Raw genomic sequence first — 27,239 nt, forward strand, 5'->3', positions numbered from 1 at the left:
GGGATGCGTTTAAGGTGGAGGTGGACTTACATCAAGGATCAGCTCTGAGCCCTTTCTTATTTGCAGTTGTGATGGACAGGCTAACAGAAAAGATAAGAAAGGAATCCCCATGAACTATGATGTTTGCGGATAACATTGTGATCTGCAGTGAGAGTAGGGAACACGTTAAGGAGACCCTGGAGAGGTGGAGATATGTTCTAGAGAGGAGAGGAATGAAGGTTAGCAGGACTAAGGCAGACTATATGTGTGTGAATGAGAGGGAGGATAGAGGAATGGTGAGGATGCAAGGAGTAGAGGTGGCGAAGATGAATGAGTTTAAGCACTTTGGATTAACAGTTTAGAGTAATGGTGAGTGTGGAAGAGAGGTGAAGAAGAGAGTGCAGGCTGGATGGAGTGGGTGGAGAAGAGTGTCAGGAGTGATTTGTGACAGATGGATACCAGTAAGAGTGAAAGGAAAGGTCTACAAGAAGGTAGTGAGACCAGCTATGTTATATGGGTTGGAGACAGTGGCACTGACAAAAAGGCAGGAGTCACAGCTGTAGGTGACAGAGTTAAAGATGTTAAGATTTGCATTGGGTATGATGAGGATGGACAGGATTAGGAATCAGTATATTAGAGGGTCGGCTTGGGTCAGGAGGTTTGGAGACAAAGTCAGAGAGGTAAGGTTATGCTGGTTTGGACATGTGCTGAGGAGGGATGCTGGGTATATTGGGAAAAGGATGCTAAGAATGGAGCTGTCAGGTAAGAGGAAAAGAGAAAGGCCTAAGATAAGGTTTATGAATGTGGTGAGAGAGGGCAGGCAGGTGGTTGGTGTGACAGAGCAAGATGCCAAGGACAGGAAGAAATGGAAACAGATTATCCACTGTGGCAACCCCTAATGGGAACGGCTGAAAGAAAAAGTATTTCTGAGAAGCATAATTTTTTTAATTTTCCTTAGATAATTTATACAAGGTTTTATTGGTGGTTTATATACACTCATTGTTTAATGTTGCTAAATCTGTTGCTATATTTTATTTTCCTTTATATCATTATAATCAACCAGTCTATTGTATATTATGTATTTGTAATGAACATGAGAGCTGGCAGACAGTATGGGATAAAACGATGTATAAAAAGTTTTCAGGATGTATAAAAAATAAATAATTTTGGAAAAGGTATATAAAAATTATATAGAATATAGAGAAAATCATTTTGAAAAAGTTTGTAAAAGTAAAGAAATTTATTCTCAGAGAAAAGGGCTGCATATGTTGGAACAAGGTGATGAAAATAAGTTGTTTGTGAGAATAATTGGGTTGAGAATGAACATAATGTAAATAGTGTGCACAATAAAACTAGAGAAAATGTGTGGCTGCATTATCAGAAATGAGGAAAGGAAAGTAAAGGTCAAAATTAATAGGAAAATTGATATGCTTAAACTAAACATGAACATAGACTGCAGTGTAGTGTCTGCTCAAATGCTGAAAGCACCAACTTTAAAAGAAATCAAACTGAAGCCATCAGGATGTGAATTGGTTATGACTTCTGGTCTTCATTTAAATCCGTTGGGTCAAAAAGTACTTGATTCTGAATGCAAGAATAAGAAATACAAGATTTATAAAAAAATGACTAAGTGCCATAGAGTAGATATAATTAATGCACCTTTGATTATGGATCATTTAGCTTGGAAATAGTGAAATGAATTAACACTGCAGATACACGTTTACTGCATAGATCAGAAAATGTGCAGTCTGATGAATTGCTTAAACAGTACAACTATTCATGTACTGATGTGGGCTGCTTACCAAGTGTTTATCATACGCTGATAAATGCCAAAGTGTTACCAGTAGTGAGTATTCCAAGGAATATTCCATATTTTGGAGGTGTTACCAGTAGTGCATACTCCAAGGAAAAATTCCATATTTTGCAGAAGTAGAATTGAGAGGACGTTGAGCTATATAAAGTATATGGATATGCTTAAGAAACAGATTCACATCATGCTTTTCCTTTGTCCTGACCATGTTCTAGGATGTTGTATCATAGTCTTCGTTCTTCTATATTAGCTATCAACATTTATATTAACAACGCAATCTAATCTGCAACAGGTTATTCATTTGTTATTACGTAATAATAAATGAATAATCTGTACCTTCCCAAAAGTTAATTTTAAAATGCACAGCTTGGGACTTTCCTATCCAGTTTTAATTTGCTAAAATCCCCTATTTCCATCAAGCAAAGTAAAATGCTTTGCTCCTGGCATGGCAGACACTATTTCTTCGGTTGTACAAAATAGGCAGTGTTTTCTTTTTATAGCTTTGAGATAATGTATGTGTACACAAGTACAACTTGGTTTCACAATTGTTAAGTGTTCTTTTAATCCATTTTTGTGGGCTCCGTCAATTTATTGCATATATACTGGATTTCATTTTGACATTAAGAAAATTGCGGGAACATGGCATGGAACAGTACCGGAGAACAAAACAAGAAATAAGGTTTGCAAGGCTTAAACAGGTAGTGGCATTTACTGAATGTTCAGCTATTGTAAAGAGTTTTGACTTTTTATTTAATCTATTTAAGTAAAGGTACATTAAATTTTTTTTGCTCTTTGAAGTAATTGAAATATTCTCATATTGAAACAATACATATATATATATATATATATATATATATATATATATATATATATATATATATATATATATATATATATATATATATATATATATATATACACAGATGGGCCTACTTCTAAATGTCAAAGTTTCAAAACATTGAATTTCTTATGGTCAAGACTGTGACACCCCACCACTGGCCCAGTAATCAAGCAGCCTCAGTCCTCACCACTTGCACCAGTGGGGGATGAACATTGGAAGGATGACAAGTACACACACAGTAAAGTGCAATTTCCCTTAAGAGTCCACAGAGACCACAGTCATTCTGGGGCTGGTTTCTCCCTCTTTCTCCAGATCCCCATTAAGACTCCCCACTGGCACAGCTATAGAATTGAGAGCTCTGCTAAGTGGCCAAGCCAAGACCTCCAGCACCTGCTGTGTCCAACCAGTGCTTCGTGTCCCTGCCCAAGTAGCTAACATACACACTCTTTGAGATCTGATTTATACACAAACACACACACATACATACACACACACACACACACACACACACACACACACACACACACACACACACACACACACACACACACACACCCCTGGAAAAGGCTTGCACAGGTTTATTAGCTATGCCCCCTACTGCCCAGACTGTAAGGTAGTTTTTGCAAATACAACTTAAAATAAATAAATAAAATAAAATATTAAAATACCACCATTACTGCCATTATTAAAGATCTGTTATTTTTTCTTTTCCAAAAACACGCTTTATCAAGACTGTAATCTTTAATGTCTCTGTTAATTTTATGGCTTTTGCGCTCTACTAGTAATTCTTCAAAGTCCACAAGTCTGACATTAATTTCTTCCAGCATACTAGTCAGTTTAACTGATGTTAAAAGTTTATCGAGTTCAACACTCACCATTCTGATTTCTTCTTCAAGCCTTCGCTTCTTTAACTCATCCCTCTCAATTAGGATGCGTACCCATTCAGTGGAGCACCGGTGAGCTGCCTGTACCTATTTTTTTTGAAAGGCCATATCCTCAGCATTCCCCTCCTGAAAGGGGGTTGTAGGTGCTTTGTATGCTTGCAGACTTCTCGGGGTAATATTCAGCTGTACATACCGCTGCAGGCAAAGAATATTAATATGTGTACTAGCCTCCTTCTGCAACAGATTCTCCAGCTTCTCCCTAAGATGTACAGCCTCTGCCGATAAAGCAGTCACAGTTGAGGAGTCCAAAGTTTGAAAAGGGTTCAAAAAACAACGTTCTTGTACCCCCATAAAGCGCTCTTAAAAAAAGAAACTCTGCTGATTTTAAAGTATGGTACTTTGGAGCCTCAGGTACTCAACACAGAATGCAGTTGGAAGTATGTGATTTGAATTGTATGCTTAATTGATTAATTGTTTTGTGCAATATGCTGTATATAAGCCAACAGTATTTTGTAGTGTTTTTACTCTTGGAAGGCTGTGTAAGCTGAGGCGCTAAGTGTTTCATTAAATTCGCTTACTTTATGGATCGGTGGTCTTGGTGGCATTTTAATATAAGGTAGTTTTTACTGCCACCAGACACTTTTTATCATCTACTTTAAGGCCCTTAATAAAGGGTGTCCAATCTTACTGTGTAATATTACTATTAATCCAAATGGTAGTTCGACCAAGAGCAAGGCTATTAGGAGTGGCCCACAGTGTCACCAGATAAATATGCAAGTACTCTCAGAACTTAAATATGTCTCACAAATATCAGCAACAATGAAAGGTTTAAATATATTTAATAATAAATAATAAAAGAACAAGAAAAATACACAGTAAATAATCACAGTTACATCAGAGTTAAAAATTGCAGGAAACAACATTGCAGGACAGTCACAAATAAATAAAGAAAACATCTAAGCTATACTTCAGTATATTCCTGACTGTATGTAAGAAAAATTACTGTACCCTGGTTAACTTACAGAGCAAGGCAAGACAGATGTGGTGAGTGGGTCTTCCAGCTGATGCTGTCAGATCAAAGACAAAATACAAAATGTCCAGTCTCTGTCTCAGAGACTTCTTAAATTAATATCCCAAATATTATAGGTTCATAGGTTCATAGGCAGGTACTAGGCTATCTGCCTGAAGACATTTATAAGCCTAGCCAGAATGTGTTGGCTTTCGCCGCCCCCTTAGATTAGTTCCCTGTGCCTCTGTCCAGCACAGCCACTGAAGTGATCCCCGGGGTAAACTTTCTGTTTCCCATCCACTCATCGAGGTTTCTCTTGAAGAGTGTTAGCAAGGATCTCTGCCTAATTATCTCCATACTGAGGAGTGCCTCAAGTGCATGCATTTTGAGGTTTAGACTTCTGGCATTGAGTAGCATTACCCTCAGTTTTTTGTTCCTTGTGCTATTTATGGTGGTGGGTTTGTCTTTTGAGCCTTGCCTAATAAAGGCACTATGGGGGTGGAAAGAGCCTTGGCCAGTATTCAAACAGTACAGTATGGGGGGGGGTCTAGTGCTAGGGTTTATAAGTGCTTGCTATGAGTTTTGAGCAAGTGCCAGGCTGAGAAATGAATGGTTTGAGTGCTTACATTGAATGTTTGTCTAGTTCCAAGGGAAAAATTGAAGAGGAGACTTTGTTGAGCCGAGAATAGTTATACCCTAGCTAACCGGCACTGCCCGGCGAGCAAAACAGGGCAAATGCAGTTTTTATAGCAGGGAAATTAAAGAGATAGAAATTAGCCCAAAATGGCCAATAAACTACTAATTTCTGGGATGAAACCACTCCGCCAGGGACAGATAGGCTTCACAAAGCTCCCCTCTCTCACAGGTGAACAGAGAAACTTCCTTCTATCCAGGTAAGGTATGGGCAAACACAGAGACTTGTAACACAGTCCTGAATTCAGCACTAACCTGCAAACTGGACTATACTAGCTTAGAAAGGAGGGAAACAAGTATATATATATATTTTTTTTTTTCAGAAAATAAAGCAGATACAATCAAAAAAACACTTTAAATGCACAGAAAATGATACTTATTGTTATATATCTCAGATCAGAGTTGTAGTCAATGCCCCTAGTAATAAAGTAGGAAGAAACACAAATATAGAAAAAGCAGATGAATAAAGTGCAATTTTTGTTATATATATAAAACAATAGAAAACAAATAAACTGATTTAAACAAGTTACCCAATTAACCAGAAAAAAGCTAAAAACTGAGCCCTGTTCCAGCAGTCTTCACTCAGACAAGTTCTAATTGCACACTCCTGCCACTAGGGTGCAGGGGAACCTTCTCCAAAAAAGATGGCCTGGATCAGTGCTCAAGTTATACAAACAAAGCTAGATTAAGCAGGGTTGAATCTGGTCTATGCTACAGCAACAAGGCACACCAATTTCAGAAAGAAACAGTTAAAATAAGCAGGCACAATAAGCCTGTGACCAGACATTCCCAGCTCAGAAGGGCAGAATCCAGCCTCTCCTCCTACAAGAGTGCAGACCACAAACCTTCTTAATGTAGAATAACTGGCCTGAAACCCAAGTGCTTAAACCAGAACTAATACACTTTTAAAATAGCAGACATTGAGCCTTCAATCAGCAATTCCCAGCTTAGAAGGATGCAAGCTACCTGTCCTGCCACAACAGTACAGACCACAAATCTTCTTAATGTAAAACAACTGGTATGAAACCCAAGTGCTTAAATCAAAAGACTTAGAATAACAGTTACAATTTAATCAGGCTACTACCAAGCAGTAATAAATGCAGCAGAATAAATAAAATTGAGTACTTTTAAGAAGAGGCAACAGCAAAATAAAGTAGGAGGAAACACAAATACAGTAAAAGCATATGAATAAAGTGCATTTTTTGTTAGTAAAGTGCAAGGAGAGAGGAAGGAAGAACCTAAGTGGGTTGGCCTTCTCAAATCTTCTCTCTGTATTAAGTAGAGTGAACACTAGACTCAGAATATGATCTCACTCTACTCAGTTAAGTGAGCAAATGAGATGGACCCAAGAGGAGTGTTCAAACACAGACTTACAGGAGGGGTGGGCAATTCCAGAGCCACCAACACTAACACCAAAACAAGAACAGGAAGGGTGGCTGAGCAACTAACTGCAGGGAGACACATAGCACACTATTCAGTGAAACAATTAGGTAACAGAAAAAATAAAAGGCAGTACTTTTAAAACTGCAAGTTTGTACTTAACAGAAAAATAAAATAACAGTACTGCAAGTTTGCAATTAACTTCAGCTTCAAATGCAGGTGACTGTAGCCAACCAAGTCACTCAGAAATTGAGCATAAAATGAATTCTCAAACTTTGTGTCTAGCACTTAAAGTACAGGGGAAACCCTCTAGGCTAACAGTTAAATATCAGATAACAAAGCAGTGAGAAGACCACAACCCCCTCTTACAGCAGAGAGACACACAGAACACTATTCAGCAAAATAATTAGGTAACAGAAAAATAAAATACAGTACTTTTAAAACTGCAAGTTTGCATTTAGAAGAATAAAATACAGTACTGCAAGTTTGCACTTAACTTCAGCTTCTAATGCAGGTAATTGTAGCCAACCAAGTCACTCAGAAATTGAGTATAAAAAAAGTACTGGGATAGCTTGCAGCATGACATCACTTCTTGTCATCTGACTATCCCAGGTGGAAACCCCCACTGCAGCTGGTAGCATTTAGCATCCAACTGTGAAAACACAAAGACCTCAGATCTTTGGGAAAATGGTGGAAGTCGTAAAATAATTTACATTCCACCACATTTAAAGACAATACAAAAAACTTCTAGTTCTAGACATTATGTCTCCTGTTGCACTGAAACTGAAATATAACATCTCTTTTGTTTATGGCCCAGCCATAAAGTAACTCAACCTCAACCATTCTTCTGAAGTTTTGCAAGTTAATTTCCTGTGTTTCAGTCTCCTCTGTTAAAATACATAATCTAAATAGTTACAATAGTGTATATACATTTCTGCTCTAATCCAGCAGGGTACACTGTGGTGACACTCCTAAGCTCAGTACTGTACAAACCCTTTTCACACACACTTCTGTGCCAGCAGTTTGATGTACACATAACATACAGTTCCAATACATTTGTAACACAAGCATGTGGATCATGTTGACATTCACAACTGACATATAATTATTTACAAAATTCCAGATAGCTGGGCTGACAATATTTCCTTTTGTGACATTACCCCTCAAAGACTCAAGCTAGTTTTTCAAGTTACCCTTGAGAAATGTTGCTTGTGAGGGTTGCCCTATGTGGGAATACACTACGCCATACCCTGTCTTGAGATTCCATCTGCTTTGGCATTGCTGACCCCAGTACAGTGCTGCACTGTCCTAGCATATGCCTGCAACCTTAGGCTCCACCATAGTAATTTGGGATATGCCTGGCTGGCTCCTTGTAGGCATAGATCCTCCTCAGACTCCTCCTGCCTTGTACTGCAAATACTTAGCACTAGGGCCTCCCTCTCATGGTAAGGTCTCATCATGTTAACATAATACAGTTTGTGCCCCTGCCTCCTGCCTAGCAGTTCTACCATGTAGTTAACATCACTGAACTTCCTTACCACCTTGAAGGGTCCCTCCCAAGCTGCCTGCAGCTTTTTGTGTCTGACAGGAATGAGAACCATAACCTGCTGCCCCACAGCATACTCTCTAGCTCGAGCATTCCTTTCATACCATACCTTATTCTGCTGTTGGGCTTCTGCCAGGATCTCCTGGGCCAAGCCCATAAGTTCCCTGAGCCTTGTCCTGAGGTTTAGGACATATGTCACAACATACTCCTTGTGGGATTCACACTCACCCTCCTTCTCATCACAAATCAAATCTAGAGGTCCCCTCACCCTATGCCTATACAGCAACTCAAAGGGTGAAAAACCTGTGGATTCCTGGGTCACCTCTCTGTAAGCAAACAACAGATGGGGCAAAAATGTGTCCCACTCCCTCGTAAACTGGTCTGCAAATGCCATTTGCATGGTCTTTAATGTAGAGTTTAACCTCTCAACAAGACCATTAGTCTGGGGGTGGTAGGGGGTGGTCTTTAGGTGCTTCAACCCCACAGAGCCTCCAGAGACACGCCAGCAGGTCTGACATGAAATTGGCACCAATGTCAGTCAGTTATTTCTTTTGGGAAACCTACCCTGCTGACAATCTCTAACAAAGCATTTGCCACTTTTTCTGCCTCAATGGAGGACAGAGCCACCTCTTCAGGGTATCTGGTAGCATAATCTGCTACCACTAGGATATACTTTTTCCCTGTGGAACTTGAGGTACTAAGAGGCCCCACAATATCCATATCTACCCTCTGAAATGGCTCCTCAATCATAGGCAAAGGCATCAAAGGAGCTTTAATCTTGTCTCCTGCCTTGCCTACCTTTTGGCACTGCTCACAGGTCCTGCAGCACCCTGTTACATCTCTGCAAATCCCAGGCCAATAAACGTTATGCATAATATGTCTCTTGGTACGCTTTATGTCCATATGACCTGCAAAGAGAATGTCATGGGCTAAGGCTACAAGTGCCAGATGGTAGACTCTTGGCACTATCAACTGCTGCATTCTTTCACCCTGTACCCTTCCCTCAGGGGTCCACTCTCTATACAGTAACCCTTTGTCCCAGTATACGGATTCCCCCTTCCCTTGAGAATCAGGTGACTCACTGGTTACCACCCTCAGGCCTTGTAATGTAGGGTCTGAGAGCTGAGCCTGAACTCACTCTTTGTAACCCTTCCCAGCTCTCCTTCCACAGGAAATCTGGTATTTTCTAACAGTGGTGCCTCACTGTCAGCTTGGGTACTACTACTCACCTCTGTCCTTGCAGTCACTCTGTCCAAAGGGAACACCAGTACCCACAAGCAACTGTCACTTACCTTCAGTCTAACTGCTACAGGGTCTCTCCCTCTCTGAATTAACCACCACACCAGTCCTGGCTTCTAGTCTGTTGTCTGTCTGGGTTCCCCCAGGCTACCAGACACAAAGGCTTGTCTCCAAGCTTGATAGCATGTCACTGCATGCACACAAGGTAATGCATTATCAAAATTATTTCCTATCAGGACATCTGCAGGGATATCTTCAAACACACCTACTTGCTGGCTTCCTTTTCCACACTCCCAGTCAAAGTGAACCCTGGCCAAATGTATTTGGAATGGGGTCCCTCCTAAACCTTTGACTGGAGTAGACTGCCCAAGCAAGTAGTGCTCCAGTTTAACCATTGCAGGCTTCACAATGGTTAGGTCACAGACTGTCTCTCTCTCTTAGCAGTGGCCTGTTTCCCATCTACTAAGACAGGATATAACCTCTTGTGGTAGTTTGGTACCCTTGTTGTCTCCAGACAACTTACTGCTGGCATTCTGTCATTCTCATGTGCTGGCTCCCTCATCTTTTGTTCCCCACCTTGCCACATTGGATATCTATATGCTAAATAGCCACACTGGTTGCATTTAAAACATTTAACCCTTAGTCCTGGCTGTATACCTGAACTAGTGGCTTCTCCTACTACTGACAGGCTCTGTTGGGGTGGTTTAGGCTGCCCACCATGGTTTCCCTTAGACCCATAACAGCACTGGGTATCCCTTTCCTGTGCAGAGATGCCCTGCTTGCTAGGTATAGGTCTCCCTTTTTCCCCAACTCATCTGTGGTATTACATTTTCTATCCGCTAACCAGATTCTCATGTCCTCAGGTAAAGTGTTAAGGGCTTGTTCCCTTACCATAAGGTCTGCTAGCCCTTCAGAAGTGGTGACCTGACACCCACTTACCCATCTATGAAAATAAGTGCTTAACGTAGCAATATATTCACACACACTTTCATCTGCCTTGTGTCTGTGTTCACAAAACTGTTTCCTATAAGCGTCAGGTGTTACCTTAAAACACTCTAACAGACAATTTTTAACAGCATTATAATTTAAGCAGTCAGTATCAGACAATTTAGATGTAGAAGTTACAGCTTTACCATGGAGTAAGGGGGTCAGGAACCATACCCAGAACACTTGGTCATTATACTATTTACATACCCTTTCCAACATATGAATGAAACTATCAAAATTACCCAATTCTGTAAATTGTGGAAGAAATTTACTGACCTTTGTTGTTTCTGGGGTTACATCCATGACCTTGGCAAAGAGTCAGCATCTCCTTCTCATGTTACCTCTGCCTCTTATTCTTCTCAGCTTCCAGATGTCACAGTTTCTCATTTTCCTCAACCTCCAAATGTCTCTCTGCTGCTTCTATTTCCAAATGTTTAGCCTCCAGTTCAAGTCTCTTTAACTCCAGATGGATTTTTAAGTCCTCTGTAGAAAGGTTGACCTGTCCATTTTCTGAGAGTTGTACCTTCCCAAGGCCAGTCTGATTGTCCTCCTGGTTGCTGGTCTGTGATGCAGCTATGACTAAGGCTGCAATTATCTCTGCTTTAGTCAGGTTGGCATGCAACAGTCTTTTGTCTTGGCACATCTCAGCCAACTGGCTCCTTGTCAGCTTGTCATACTCCTCTGCTGACATCCTTGCCTGTTCTCCCTGACTAACTAAGCTAACAAAAAAAAAAAACTACTGTGATATAAAACTCAATGTTCACCATGTGGATGATTGAGAGTACAAACACCTTCTTCAGTGACCACTGTTTACAGGCTACAGGAATTCAGTATCCACACCACTGAATCCTAATATGTGGATATCCCACCTGTGACACCTGTGCACTGGCCCAGCAATCAAGGAGCCTCAGTCCTCACCACTAACACCAGTGAGGGGCGACCATACACGGAAATGATAATAAATACACACACAGTAAAGTACAATTTCCCTTAAAAGCTCACAGAGATCACAGTCAGTCTGGGGCTGGTTTCTCCCTTTCTCTCCAGGTCCCCAATAAGACTCTCCAATGGCACAACTATAGAGTCCAAATCTCAGGCTAGTGGGCAAGTTAAAACCTCCAGCACCCTCTCTGTCTAACTTGTGCTTTGTGTCCCTGCCCAAGTAACTGACACACACACACTTTGAGATAAGAGTTTATACAACCACACAGACACTCCTGGGGAAGGCTGGCACAGGCTCTCCAGCTGTGCTTTATTAGAACATCAAGGTAAAATAAATAAGGGTGGTTACATGTATAAATGTGGATCATGTAAATTCTGTCCCTATATATTGGACGTCAATGAAATAAGTATTAAGGGGATGAGAATAAAAATTAGAGACAAGTATTTTACTGAGAAAGTCATATATTGTGTTATATGTGAATTCTCCCCTTGTTTTTACATAGGCAAAACTGAGCATAAGCGCAAACATAGAATTGGTGAGCAATTAAGAAATATTAGAGACCACTGTAAAACCAATGCATTAGCTAAACATATCACACAATATCCAAACCACAGTTTTAAGTTTATAGTTTTAGACATAGTTAATCCATCACATAGGGTGGGGTGCATGGCCATATCTCCTTGAGAGGAATGAATTGAGCTGGCAGATACGTTTGTATTCAATACACTGGCCTTGACTAAATGACACCATGTCTATAGCCAATATTTTAAAATTGAAAGCTCTGAATAGATAGAATTATTTATAATAGTTCATTTTAGTGAGAATTCCGTATGTATGTAAATAGTATGACGGATATGAAGTCTGAAACTCAAAATGTCTATCTCATTATCTAGTGATTTCAAGTTGGGGAGGATTAACCTCAGGGACAAAGTATAAAATATGTCTTGTTATATAGTTAAAGTTGCTAGAATAATGTGTTTTGCACTAGTACACATTTTTTCTGAAGGGCATGAAGGCTGAAACTCTGATGTCTGTCATTACATAGCGGCTTCAAGTTAGAGAAGTCACAGCAAGGAAAAAGTTTAAAATATTGCTGTTATAACCATAGCAAGTTAATAGAAAAATGTGTTTTGTGATAGCTTTCATTTTATGAAGGATTATTAAGTCAGAAACTTCATATGTATGTAAATATTATGAATAGACATTTTTTGTTTTTTAAAATACTTCATAGTTTTTAATGTCAGGGTTCATGTTTTACTATTCATGCACATTTACATGTTTCACTTTTTCTTAATGTATATGTTTTTAAATTACATCTTTTTATGTGTAAGTAAGACACTATGCCTTTAAGTATGAGTCAGGAAGTGATGTCATGCTTTAAAAGTATTTAACTAGGCAGTCATTTTTTGCAATTGTCTGATGACATTCCTTGTAAATGCTTTTTGGAATGAAAGCGCTTACTTGCAGTTTGAAAAACAAATCCAGCACCTGTTTGTGAAGACTTGAGCTTTTTTGTGTACTTCTTGGTTTTGTTTGGTTTTGTGGATTCTCCAGCTGTGCCCCTTTTACCCAGACTATGTGGTAGAAATAACTGCCACTACCCAGCTAATATTTATCAGCTACTCAAAGGCCCTTATATGGGTGTCCAATTATACTGTGCAATATTATTATCCAAATGGTAAGTGCAACCAGTCAAGATTTATTTGGAGTGACTTGGTACAGTATCACTATATACATGCAATGCACTCTTGGAGTTTAAATTATCTCTACACAAACCAACCACAGTTGAAAGGTTTAAAAATAATTATTACTAAATAATAAAACACAAGACAATACTTCTTAGTACATAGTGCTAGTCAAGAGTTCAGAGATCACAGAGGAATACTTAAAATAATACAGTAGAAAAGTTCTGACATCACAGAAAAACAAACTAGTCTAATCTTCCTATTTCCTAGCTATATCTAAGAGAAAACACAGTTCTAAAATCATACACATAGACATAGGCAGAGTGGTGAATTGGATGTTCTGAAGACAAATGCTCAAAACGCTCTTATTCTTTCTGTCCTTAAATTGATAACACATAACACTGACTAATTTCAGATTACATAGTTCTTTCTGGTTCCCAGGCTAACAGACTCTCAGAGGTTAATATCCCTTTTGATCTTGCAGCTGGTCAGGAACCAGAGCAATAAAAGAAATTATACATGCAAATTCTAGCCATTAACTCTGGCCTCAAAACATTAGGCAGAATGCCTTTATCTAGACATCTCAGCTTCGAGTTTTAACATCAAAGAATTGACTTACCAGCTTTGTTACAGCAGAGTGCACTGTTGTTATATTTTTGCAGTTCCACATTTAACACCATTTTTTCCATTTAAGTGAACAAGCTTGTGGCATATATTAATATTTACAAATGACAGAATTAACTACAAAATTCTATCTGGCTAGGCTGGCAGCCTTCACCTATCTTCATACCAGCACTGGCCACCAATATATGTGATGTGGGTATCCCACCACTGCCCACAAATATATGTGATGCCTCACCACTGACCCAGTAATTAAGGAGCCTCAATCCTCACCACTAGCACCAGTGGGGCATGTACATTGGGAAAGATGACAGGTATACACACAGTAAAGTGCAATTTAACTTAAGAGCACACATAGACCATAATCCATCTGGGGCTGGTCTCTCCCTCTTTCTCCAGATCCCCAATAAGACTCCCCACTGGCACAGCTATAAAGTTGAGATCTCAGCTGAGTGGCCAAGCCAAGACCTCCAGCACCCTCTCTGTCCAACCAGTGCTTCATGTCCCTGCCCAAGTAACTAACACACACACTCTTTGAGATTTGATTTATATACAAACACACCTGGGAAAGGCTGACACAGGTTTACTTGCTGTGCCCCCTTCTGCCCAGACTATAAGGTAGTTTGTACTGCCATTAGCTACTCCTTATCCACTACTCTAAGGCTCTTAACAAAGGGTGTCCAATCTTACTCTGTAATGTTACTATTAATCCAAATGGAAGTTTGACCAAGAGCAAGGCTATTAGGAGTGGCCCACAGTGTCACCAAATAAATGTGCAAGTATTCTCAGAACTTAAATATGTCTCACAAATGTCAGTCACAATGAAAGGTTTAAATATATTTAATAATAAATAATAAAAGAACAAGAAACTATTCAGTAAATAATCACAGTTACATCACAGTTCAAAATCACAGGAATATTTAAGACAACATTGCAGGACAGTCTCAAATGAATAAAGAAAACATCTACACTATACTTCACTATATTCCTGACTGTATCTAAGGGAAATTACTGTACCCTAGTTAACTTACTTACAGAGCAAGGCAAGACAGATGTGGTGAGTAGGTCTTCCAGCCGATGCTGTCAGTTCAAAGACAAAATACAAAATGCCCTGTCTCTCTCTCAGAGACTTCTTAAATTAATATCCCAAATATTACTGCTGGGATAACTTGCAGCATGACATCATTTCTTGTCATCTGACTATCCCACGTGAAAGCCCCCACTGCAGCTGGTAGCATTTAGCATCCACCTGTGAAAACACATAGACCTCAGATCTTTTGCCAAATGGTGTAAGTTGTAAAATAATTTACATTCCTCCACATTTAAAGACAATACAGAAAACTTCTAGTTCTAGACATTATGTCACCTGTTGCACTGAAACTGAAAGATAACATCTCTTTTGTTTATGGCCCAGCCATAAAGTAACTCAACCTCAACCATTCTTCTGAAGTTTTGCAAATTAATCTCCTGTGTTTCAGTCTCCCCTGTTAAAATACATACTTCAAAACAGTTACAATAGTGTATATACATTTCTGTTCTAGTCCAGAAGGTTACATTGTGGTCACACCTCTAAACTCAGTACTGTACAAAGATTTTCCACACACGCTTCTTTGCCAGCAGTTTGATATACATATAACATACAGTTCTAATACATTTGTAACACAAGCATATGAATCATGTTGACATCCACAACCAACTGGCATATCATTATTTACAAAATTCAAGATAGTTGGGCTGACAATATTTTCTTTTCTGACAGAGATCATAAAATTGAAGCTTTGAAACTTCGAACCATTTTAAGAGAGATTGCTGTACAGCACTGAACGGTATATTTACCATTTTCCTCCCTGTGGTGCAATCTCGGAGTTGGTATTTTTAATTAGCAGAGGATGTGGGGGCCCACCCTGCAAAAATGTAAAAAATATATATATTTTTTTGTTTTTATATTTTTCAAAGATTTGACCATAAGACATTCAAAGTTTTGAGACTTTGAAATTTAGAAGTAGACCCATATATATATATATATATATATATATATATATATATATATATATATATACACATATGCTTGTGTGTAGGGAATATAAAGTATGTATATATTTTTAAATGATTTTAAGAGCTTGGGCACCTTTATCTTCTTTCAGAGTTTTTAAACATACATTATGTGGTTGGACACCTTATATGTCCTGAATATCCTAAAACTAAATGAATCTGTGCATGCAGTCTCTGACCATCTCATTATCTGGGCCTTCCTGAATACCAGATATTGTCGCATGCAGTAACTACTGAATTCAAAACTCTGTTCTCTCTTTAAGCACAAGGAGAGGCTGAGATGCTGGAATGTGTTTCATATTATCAAGATGTAGATTTCGTAGTCCACATTGTATAATGTTTTTCATAAAGTGATTTAATTGTGTTGCTTGCTAAAGTGAAGAAAAGTCCTGCCTCCTCCTGCCCTAACTTACAGTTTCCACTATATTTAAACATTATACCATTCCTAACTGTACGATAAGTTTTTACCTACTTTGTTTCAATTCCACTTGCTTAATGCCTGATCTATACTGTGGACAGTATAGCCCAGGGTGAAATTATGCACAAGTCTTAAATACTTGCCTAATGCTTCAAGATGAGGTTTTTATTGTGGTATACACTGCTTTAAATATCTTTGTCACTTTTTTATCTAGGAAGCTTTGGTGATGCTGAGTGACGAATTTAAGGATGTGGTGTCAGACGATGGAGGGCAAGGTGTTTCCTGGGCTGGTGTCAGATACCTATTATCAGATGTAAGCACCTACTTGGAAATGGAAATCAGTGCAAATGTTTAACAAAAACTAATTTACTCTACATCATACAACTGAAATGTACATCAGTCATTTATGAAACAGATTTCAGAATCTTAATAACTTTCATTGGCCCAATGCAGATCTTTAACTCCATTATTGAATAAAATTATATCTTGGTATGCATACATTTTTGGAGTTATTAATAATACTATTAATATTTTTTAATTACAGTCTTCTTGAAGTAAATTTGCTGCATAACCACTGATCTGCACAAGCCAGTTCCATGCTGTAGATGGATAAAGCCCTGAGTGTGACAAAGACAAGCAGAAATCACTTAACAATCCAAATTTTGATGAGACAGTGAGACAGCTGTGTGGGTGGGAAAGTGTAGCTGATGCCAGCTTACCCATTCGGAGGGGGGGTTATAGCCTGGTCCACTGCATAGATTGACATTAAGCAGAGACTAACAGAACAACAAAGGGCATGAATAGCCCAGACAAGCAGATACCAAGCAATATGCACACTTTAACTAGGGAATAGGCATATGTCAGGCAGTAGGTAAAGAAAAACAGCCAGTACCAAAAGTGTGGTTTAAACACAATTTACTTGTGTAAATACATAACAATGGTTGAAGGGACCAAAGTCCCAGCCCCCAAACCAAACCGGTTTTGGCTAAACAGCCTTCTTCAGTGGAAGAGAAAAATACACAACACAGAACCAAAAAGTCCTTTTTATAAAGCAAAGGCAGGGCCCAGCACACATTCCTATTGGTTAATTCATAAGCATTCATTTAAACCAGGAGGAAAAAGCTCCCCTAGCTTAATAATCCTTTTTTTCTCCTTAGTGTTCAGAACACTGTGCCAACCAACTTTATCCCTACAGTAAGCTGTAATAGAATCAATAATAGTGAATCTGAACACCAAAGTCTTATGTTTCCAAGTGTGTTTGTATAGGGCATTCGAAAGCCTATTAAGTCTGATATCACTCATGTGTTCCCCCATTCTGAGTTTTAAAGGTCTTGATGTTTGGCCCACATAAAAAGCAGAGCATGTACAAGTCACCAGATAAACCACCCAACTTGTACTGCAATTGGCCAAAAAAGAAATATTGTACACTATAGATGCATTCTTACTACTGAATTATTTTGTCTTATTAACCCAATGGCAATATGAGCAATGACCACAAGGGACACATCCACTCAATACATCCTCTGTCAATGTTCTTTGAAACGGGACATTCTCCCTTATAGTCCAGTCTCTTATAGTGACTAAAAAGGGAGCCCAAGGTAGGGCCCCTACGGAAAGAGAAAGCACATGTCTCAACCAAATGGTCAGACAATTTGTGTTCTGCTAACAGAATATTCCAATGTCTGTGAATAATTCCCATAAAGGATTTGGTATTCCTGCCATACATGGTAACCAATCTCAATTTGGTCTCAATATCTGATGAGTCTTTGTGATATTTCAACAACCCAGCTCTATCCTGATTGGAAGCAAATTGGCTGGCCCTACTGATGTCATCTGTTTTGTACCCCCTTATCCTTGAATCTATTAATTAAATCCTGCTTGTAATGGCTAAATGAGGAGGAATTAGAACAAATCCTCTTTACCCCAAAAATTGAGATTTAGGGATATTTCTGATTATATGTTGTGGGTGGAAGCTAGTGGCATGCAGGAGAGATTTATATTGGGGAAATGTCATATATAGCTGAGTTTCCAGAGTATTATCTGAATTACGACTAATACATCCAGGAAAGTGATTCTTGGCCTTACTAAAATTGACCTTAAACTCTATTCCCCACTTGTTCTCATTAAGATAGTCAACAAACTCCTGCAAAAAGATCTCATCCGACCTCCACACCAATCAACAATCATGAAGATACTGCCTCCATATGTCAGTCTCATTAATATACAGATTATGAGAGGCATCAAAAATCAATTCCTCTTCCAAATAAGTCATAAACAAATCAACATATATAGGGGCAAAGGATGCCCCCATGGCTGTTCCTTGAACCTGCCAAACACACTGTTCTTGAAAAGAGAACACATTTTTGGTTAAAACGTGTTCAGCCAAACAAAAAAAAAAGTGTTAAAGCTTGGTTCATATGCTCCTTTATGTATCTTTGGTACCAAATAGAAGTATTGTGACTGGGGATCTTCTACTGTTAACTGTTGTATCAAATCCATGGAAGTAATCCCTGTCTCTCTAGCTTGTTTCAGCAAGGCATCTATCTGTTGTTTAAATACCATGGTAGGATCCAAGGGAGTTGGCAATATGATATCACATCCATTAAATGTCTAAAAACTTCATTAAGATATTGTTCCTTGCCCCAAATAACTAAAGCCCCCCCCCCCCCTTGTCCGCTGTGGTAATTACCAAATTGTCATTCATGGCTAAATTGCTTAATGTTTGTTTCTCTACCTTAGTCAGATTGTGGGAGTAACTCCTAAACACCTCATTCTGATTAAGTTGCAAATCTTGCATCACCTGTTGTTTAAAAATCTTCACTGCCCTATAATATGGTGGTTGAAACTCAGATTTCTTAAATTTGAACTTATCTATTAAATCACTGCTCTGTGGTCTATGTGCAAAGTAATACTTCAGATTTAATTTACGAGTAGAATTTTTTAAGTTATTCACTACATCAAAAAAAAGACACATATGTAGCTGGAACAAAACCTAATCCTTTATTAAGTACATTTAGTTCCAAATCTAAAAGCTCATAATTGGTCAGATTTGCCACCAATTGATTTTCAGTTGCCTGAATGTGGTTGGGAGCATTACCGCTAACTATTGTTGATTTAATACTTTCTGACACATACCTTCCATTTGTTCTATGATGGTGCTTTCGCCCACCCCTCCTAAAGGGCCCCTAGATCTCTTTGGTATTGGAGAAACCCTTATTTGTGGCTCACCCCCTTCAGTTTCTGTATCTGTATTAGAATAACCCAAAGAAACCTCTGAAGCATTGGAGTTATCTGGAGTTTTCCTAAGCATAGATCTAGGTCTTTTTCTCTTGGGTCTATTCAACTCTTTGTTTGACCCATCTGAAAACCTGACAGTACGCTTAACCTTTTTCCAGGTGTATGCCACCTCATTTTGATAGCCATTTGAGTCCCTATGGAACTTCTTTGACTTTCTATCTTGTAATTCTTTTTCTATTTTTTGTACTTCCTTAACATACCCTGTGTTTCTATCACTATAAGCTGAAACCCCATAATACTTGGCCACTTGTTCATATGTTTCGTTCAACTTTTCTGACATCCCTACATATTGTTGTTCATAATATTCTATCAATAACCTAATAAACATATTGGATGCCATAAGCTGTACTTGTCACCACTTTTGAATAAACTGTTCATTCTCCATCCCAACCACAGGGGGAGAACTAGGACACCTTAATCAAAACCACATAGCTAATAGAATACTAAGAGGGACTGGGAAAAAAAGAGGATAGGAGAGTTGATGAACCTAGATGGGTGATGGGAAAACTAAAGCCAGAGACACTCTGTCTTCTTGTCATACCCTTATTCGTGATAGATAATAGAGAATCCAACTGCTTGTAATAATTATAACATTTTATGTCAATAATATAATCAGGTTTTACATTGGTAGCATTAGCAGTCTAAAACATGAAAAAGAAAGACTTGGATAAGAAATAAAAGTTTGTTATAAAGGGAATAACAAATGTTGCATCACCATTGTTAGATCAGTAAGTAAATAAAGAATGTATTAATGTATTGTGCTAAGGATAGAAAAGAGAATAAAAAATGTGACTGAGGAAAAGATTATGAGAGACTATATCTAACTCAAATGTATAGAACAAATGAGCTGTTGTAGGAAAAGAAGCAGATTAGGAAACTGAGAAAATGGGCTTCTAAGGATGTAGAAGAAATATCAAGAAGAGAAGTGGTTAAATTTTTGAAAATGCTGAAAAAAGAGTGCTCTAGCTTATGATGGTTTAAGTTATGAAATTTAAAGAAATATAGAAGGAAGTAAAGATCTTTGTGAAGATTTTGATTGAGTGGTTAATGTAAGTTAAATCATTGCATGCATTTATTTTGTTAAACTTTACTGGGTTTGTCTGACTGGATTTAGTCAAAATCCCCTTTCCAGCAGAGGCCTGGGGAGAAAGTCCAACACATTACATACATTTTTGAACGGACATTAAGTAATATACACAAACAGACATTAAATAATATATATTAATAATTCCACATACATTAATCAGATACATTCATAGGAAAATAGAAGCAACTATTACAGTAAAAATTATACATATACATTAGCAGATGTTCAACACTGAGTATTTGAGGAGGTGTATTTGTGGGTTTGTCAGACAGATACTAGATCATGTGATTAATGCTTAGAAATTCAGAGACATTGCAGTGAGACAAAGAAACTACGTATGTTAGAAAGTATTATTTGTTGTTGTTGCAGTTCTTAAACAAGAAATACATTTATTGAATTATTATTTATGACACAGGCAATCATACAAGTATATAAACAAAAACAAACCATATTGATATATTTTCAGCTGCAGACATTATACATCACATATAATCTTTTATACAGTAATTGTCCATCTAACATTACATACCTCTTTCAGTTTCTGCCTTCCCTTAAACATTATTCCTCCTCCAAAACTTTATTCTGCATGTATTTTTCCCACAATTCCTATTTTTCTATGTAATTTGCCCCTACCCTTGTCTATAGATCCCACTTCCAGTTCTTTTATATGTTAGTATATTCACTATTTCTAGTTTAGTGGGCTTAAATTTTGATTTCCATTTTCTAGTAATTCCTTTTTTGGCAGCCCCTAGAATTAAACTTAACTATATCTAGTCAAGTCCAATTCTGATTCACAGCTCAAAAAATAATTTCCTTAGTTACACCAATTTGCTCACTCAGTATTTTTGACAGAGTAGTTTTCAGGGAATTTTTAGTGTGCCAACTCCTAAAAATATGTTCTCAATTATCTTGTTCTTCTCCATCACACCTCCAACATCTGTAATTTACTTCAGGAAAAATTCTTTGGAGTCTACTTAGAGTATAAAAATACCCATGTAAACACTTTCAAGAAAAGATTCTACATCTTCTAGACTTTGCTGCATATTTGGGAGCCATACATATATCCTCCCATTGTTTCTTTGTGAATTGCTTATCCAATCTCTCTTCCCAATCATTTCTATCCTCCTCTGAATAATTCCTATAGTTATAATGCCATATATTATATGCCCTACTAATTATCCCTTTTGTAACAGCATCTTCTGTTCTAGATTCTACTAAAAGCTCTATCAGAGCAAGACTTTCACTTAGGATCCTCACCATTCCTCTCCTTGCTTGTAATCTGATATCAGTCCTTGATAGGGAAGGTAATCTCTAGCCTGCAGTCCACATGCATTCTTGGAACCTTCCCATTCTATTACCTTTCCCTTTCTGAGTATATGTTCCCAATACCTAGGCTCCATAACTGGTTTTCTTCAGTAAATTCCAGCCCCCTCTTGCCTATTCTCTGTACTCCTAATTGTAGTCATCTCTATTGACAGAATATCCTTTCTTCATGCCCATGTTGGCTTAGTTCTTAGAATACTTTCTGCTACTTTAGGAATATACTATTCTGTATGGTTATTGTTATTCTCCTTAACGATCTGCATCCAAAATGCCAGTTTCTTCTTGTTTCATGAGCCCCTTCCGCATTTCATCATCATCCCTTTGTACTTTGAATTATAGCTTTCTGCTTGTGCTATGTATAGGAGTCGTAACTGCGTAGCTCTGAAATACCCTTCAAATCAGATAATCCAAAACCACCTCATTCTATTGGAAGGATCAGCTTATTCCCCTTGGCTCTTGCCCTGTTCACCTTCCAGATAAAATCCTTCAGCTCTTTATTATTTGCTAACCACAATTTCTCCCCTGGTTGACAAAATATGCCTGACCTGTGTATAAAACTAAAGGGACTAAGAAGGTTTTCACTGCTTGTATCTTGCTATCCATATCCATAAAACAGAGCTTCCAGTTTGATCCCTCAGAACTGCTGGCTTAGAGACACAGAAGCCCACAAAAGGAATTTGCTCCACCAGGAAATATCTGTTACACTTAAAAAAGTAAAGTAAGCGCTTTCGACTTATTCCCGTGAAGTCAAAAGTGCTTACTTTACTTTTCTAAGTGTAATCAATATTTCCTGGTGGAGCAAATTCCTTTTGTGGGCTTCTGTGTCTCTAAGCCAGCAGTTCTGAGAGCTTCCAGTTTGTCAGTTTTTCCATTATCTTTTGTTTAGTCTCTTCCCACATATCCTTAGCTGCCATAACGGAATCCTTTATAACCCATACTCCCGAGTACTGCATTTTATCATACTACATTTTATCATGTCCCCATAAATATGGATATTGCCAAACCAATTCGTGCGTGGGAACATCGTTTATAGATATGGCCTTTGTTTTATCTTCATTAATTTTGTATCTCGAAAAGATTCAAAACTGTCTCAAAATGTTCCACAGCACTGAAATATCCTTTTCTGGTTTTATCAGGTACAAAATAATATCATCTGTAAATAAAGTTAACCTTGCTTAATTACCATACCAATTATACTTTTGAATTTTTGAGTCTTCTTTGAAGAAAGGAGTCAGGAAAGCAAAGCCCACAGGACTAGTCGTAAGACAAACTAAAAGAAATGTGTGAATATATTTACACCCCTGCCCTTAAGAACAGACTTCATTTTTGAGATCTGATAACCACTGTTCTCCTCTTCTCTCCCATCACAACATTTTACATGGAAATCCACTCAACTCTATAGGATCATAGGAAGTAGATAGGCTATTGGCCCTGTGGCCCTTACAAGCCTAGCCAAGAATTTAGCCCATATCCCAACAAGTCAGCACCCTATGATACTGTCCAGCAGGGGCACAAGTGGAATCCCAGGGGTGCATTTTCTGTTCCCCATCCAGTTATCCCGGTTGCGCTTAAAAGGGTTAATGTGGTACTCTGCTTTACACGGAGAGGGAGTCTATTCCACAAAAGGGGGAGTCTCTGAGACACAAATCTGTCCCACCAGCAAGTCCTATTGATGTAACAGAGCAGGCTGAAGTCATGCATGCGGGTTACTCAAGTGGAGATTGACTTGTGGATATGAAGCAGTCCCATCAGGGTGGGTCTGAGATTGCTTTGTATGCCAGACAGAAGTCACCTCTGATAAGTCTGTAGGAGACTGAGTAGAGGGACAGGGCTTTTAGCTTATCTGTGAAGGGTAGATGTTTGAGGCAGTGGATTCTCCTTGTGAGGAACCTCTGTGGTCTCTGCAGCTACTGCATGTGCTTTGTGATGTAGGTGCTGAAAGAGACATTGTACTCAATAATGGGTCTTATAAGGGAAGAATACAGGGATGTTATGACCACCTTGTCCCTGTATGAGATACCCTTACTAATAAGGTGGGCCACATAGAAAGCTTTCCATACAATGGAGGCAATATGGTGCTCAAAAGTCAGTTTGCTATCCACCTGGGTGCCCAAGTCCCTCACAACTGATTACATGCTTAATATCTTATTATCAATGTGATAATTTGTGGGGAAGTCACTCTCCCCAAAAGGGATGATGATGCTTTTTTGACATTCAGTTTGAGGCAATGTTTCTCGCACCAGTCATTTGGGTGACATCCTCTTGGAGGATGTCCACATTACTTGTGGAGTTCATCAGTCATCTGCAAATTTGGTCAGCCATATCCCACTAGATTTGTCCTGCACCTCCGAGAAGTATATCCCAAACAGCAGAGACCCCAAGACTGATCACTGAGGTACATCACTTGTTGCGGGTCTACTACTTGAGGTGGCTCACCTATTTTGACTAGGTGGGTTCTGTCAGTTTGCCAGTTTGCTACCCATCTGGTAACATGGATTGATGCCTAGTTGAGAGAGTTTATCTATTATACCTGAGTGGAGAATAGTACCGAAAGTTTTGGCCAGGTCAAGGTAGGCGATGTACACCATCTTCCCCTCATGTATGGTCTTGATGACTGTCTCAAAGAAGTCGACCAAATTAAAAAGGCATGACCTCCCCTTGACAAAACCAAACTGTGTGGGATCATGTGTCTGGAAGTTTCCAGTGTCCTTGTTAATGAGGTCCATGATAATCCACTCCATGGCCTTGCAGATCAGACTAGTTAGGCTGATGGGGCTATAATTTCCTGGATCAGTGGATGCTCTACTTTTGTGCAAAGGGATGACAGTGGCTGCCCTCCACTTGGCTGAGACGAAGCCGGTACTCAGGCTTTGGTTGAATAGGGTGCCTAATGGTGCTGCAAGTTCCTGCCTGAGTTCATGTAGGATGCAGCTTGGGATGTTATTGGGTCCCATGGAGGCTGTATTTTTTGCCTTTGAGAGGGCAGTGATGACTTGCTCCCTAGAGATAAGGGGAGGGGGACAGGTACTGGGGATGTCCTGTTTTACTGATGGGGGGGCAGAGGAGTGAAGTTTTCATAGAACCTGTCTGCCAGCAGGTTGGCTATATCTACAGCATTTGTGTATGTGGTGTCCTTGACCACCAGTTCTGAGCAGATCTGGATGCTTCCCTTGACATTGCAGACATATGTGAAGAAGGCTTTATGATTGTCTTTAGTAGATGTGGCCAGTATGGACTCAACGTTTGCTTTGGTGGGTTTCACTAGTGCTCCTATTTGCTTGCTCAGGCTAAGGAGAGATTGCTTCCAATTAGACATCTACTTCTTCTTAGTCCTGGAAAGCAACTGTTTCCTTTTATTATAGAAATTTATTGTGGATGTCCACCAGACAGATTTACTCTTTTTTGAGGAGGAGGATTTCATCCTGTCTGGTATTCATGATTCCATATACCTATATAAATTCTCATATAGTACTTTGGTGTAGGTTTGGACATATGTTTCAGTTCTTATGGGGGGGGACTGGGAAGCTGTTTATACCTTCCCTCAGGAGGTTTAATCAGCTTTGGAGAAGTTTTTTTGTTTGACCCAGGCTGGAGGGGCGGGGGGCGGGGGAGATGGTGACTTCGAAAGTGATTGCTTTGTGGTCAGATTTTACCAGGAATGATGACGCTGTAGGGATGCTGGAGTGGTTACTCATGTTGGTCAATACCAAGTCCAAGATATTTTCACCTCTTGTGGGGGTATCAGCCAACTTGTCCAAGGCATTAGCAATGACGAAATCAAGGAATCTCTGGGCATTTGTATTTCAGCATGAGTATTTCTTCCAGTCTATGGTTGGATAGTTAAAGTCGCCAAGGATCAAGGTAAAGGGTTGAATCTTGATAGATTCGAAGAAGCCCAGATAGGTGGAGTGGGCATCTTGAGGCAAAGTTGGAGGCCTTTAGCTAGCTGTGATTTGAATAGGGGTCTTGACAATTGTTAACTGCACCTGGAGTGTTTCCTGTGCATTATACTGTTTGGCCAGCCTACAGGTGTGTATGTCTTTTATATATATTGCAACTCCACCTCCTTTTGTTTTGCTGCCCACAGCATGGGGTCTGAATGAATGATAGGATGAGTAACCTGGTATGGCTGGGGTGCTCTCCACAGTTTTGAACCAGGTTTCTGTGACTGCACAAATGTCAGCTTCTTCCAGGCTTAACAATGCTTGCAATGTGTGCAGTTTTATGTTTAGACTCCTAGTGTTTAGCAGCATGACCTTGAATTTACGTTTTGATGAAATTTCCATGTTGGTAGTTCACAAACCTCTCCCAACTCTTTCCTTGCTAGGGAGTATATAATCCCTTATACAATATAATATATGGTTTTGTTCCTAAATTACTTTTGTACATACTAAAACAATACTTAGTAATTGGAGGCTAACTTTTAAAAATACAGTGGTGGATGCCATACTGATTAAGTCACGAAAAAGATATTGAATCCCATTAGGATGAAACTGCCCAAACTTGTGGGGTTTCTTTCTTCTTCTTCTTCCAATCTACATACACAATTGCTGTCATTATTTTGACAAACTCCCTTAGAACTACATATCCTAGGCACAGTATTTGAACCTCAGGCATACCAAGGTTACTTATAATAATTCACCACAGAAAGTATATCTGTTCTTCTTTATGGCAGGAAAGTGAATACTATCCTTAAGGCTGGAAAACTATATTTCCTGGGCATTATGTTACATTGTATGTAAATATAAGGTGATGCTTTTTTGATGTCTGCTTAGTCAACACAATTTGGTTGACTAAACAGATGGTTAACACTTGTCAACAAAAGTAGCAAATCAGACAGTTTATTTATTTATTTAGTTAGTTAGTTATTTGCAGTTGCTTTACCAGGATGGTCCATTAGACTGAGATTAGTCCATTTTCAGTGGAGTCCTGGGAAGAAAAGCTCCAAACATACAAAATCTTTAATAAACAACCACCAAGAATATAATGAATATAATAAGCAATTTTTGTACAGTAATGCAAGTACAATTACAAGCATGAATTTAGATGCAAGTTAAAAGGAATAATAATCATAAGTATTATTTACAGAAAGTTGGTTCATACAGTGGTAACAGAAATACAATAAGAAAAAAACAGATGATTCATACAGAGGTAAAAAATGGTTGTTAGATAATTTAGAATTATGTGAGCTCCTACTTAGAGTAAGGCTGAGTTTCAGATGTAGTTAACTAGGGGTAGTGCAGTTCTCTAGGTTGGGGAATTTGCCCTTTCCCTGAGAATTTTTTGATCTTGGAGTTAAAATATATAATTAGCAGGGGGGCTTGTCCTGCAAACAAATGATATTTTCTTTTTAATTTTGTTTTAAGGTTTTTGCATGCATTAAGACAAATGCTTGGGCCATGCTTAGTAGTGTTTTGACATGCATAATGTTGCTCATTTTGTGGG

General features: G+C 38.8%; 1 protein-coding gene across 1 annotated transcript in view; it reads left to right on the top strand.

The window, feature by feature from the left end:
* Positions 1–27,239, top strand: part of LOC122814238 (dynein axonemal heavy chain 5-like) — a 3,525,594-nt gene that overhangs the window by 3,185,187 nt on the left and 313,168 nt on the right. Inside the window, exon 103 of the mRNA XM_044086840.1 lies at positions 16,302–16,400. Coding sequence (XP_043942775.1) covers positions 16,302–16,400 — 99 coding nt within the window. The remainder of the gene's footprint in view (positions 1–16,301; positions 16,401–27,239) is intronic.

This window comes from Protopterus annectens, chromosome 1.part1 (assembly GCF_019279795.1).
Source record: "Protopterus annectens isolate FY-2018-M chromosome 1.part1, PAN1.0, whole genome shotgun sequence".
Classification (NCBI taxonomy): Eukaryota; Metazoa; Chordata; order Ceratodontiformes; family Protopteridae; genus Protopterus; species Protopterus annectens.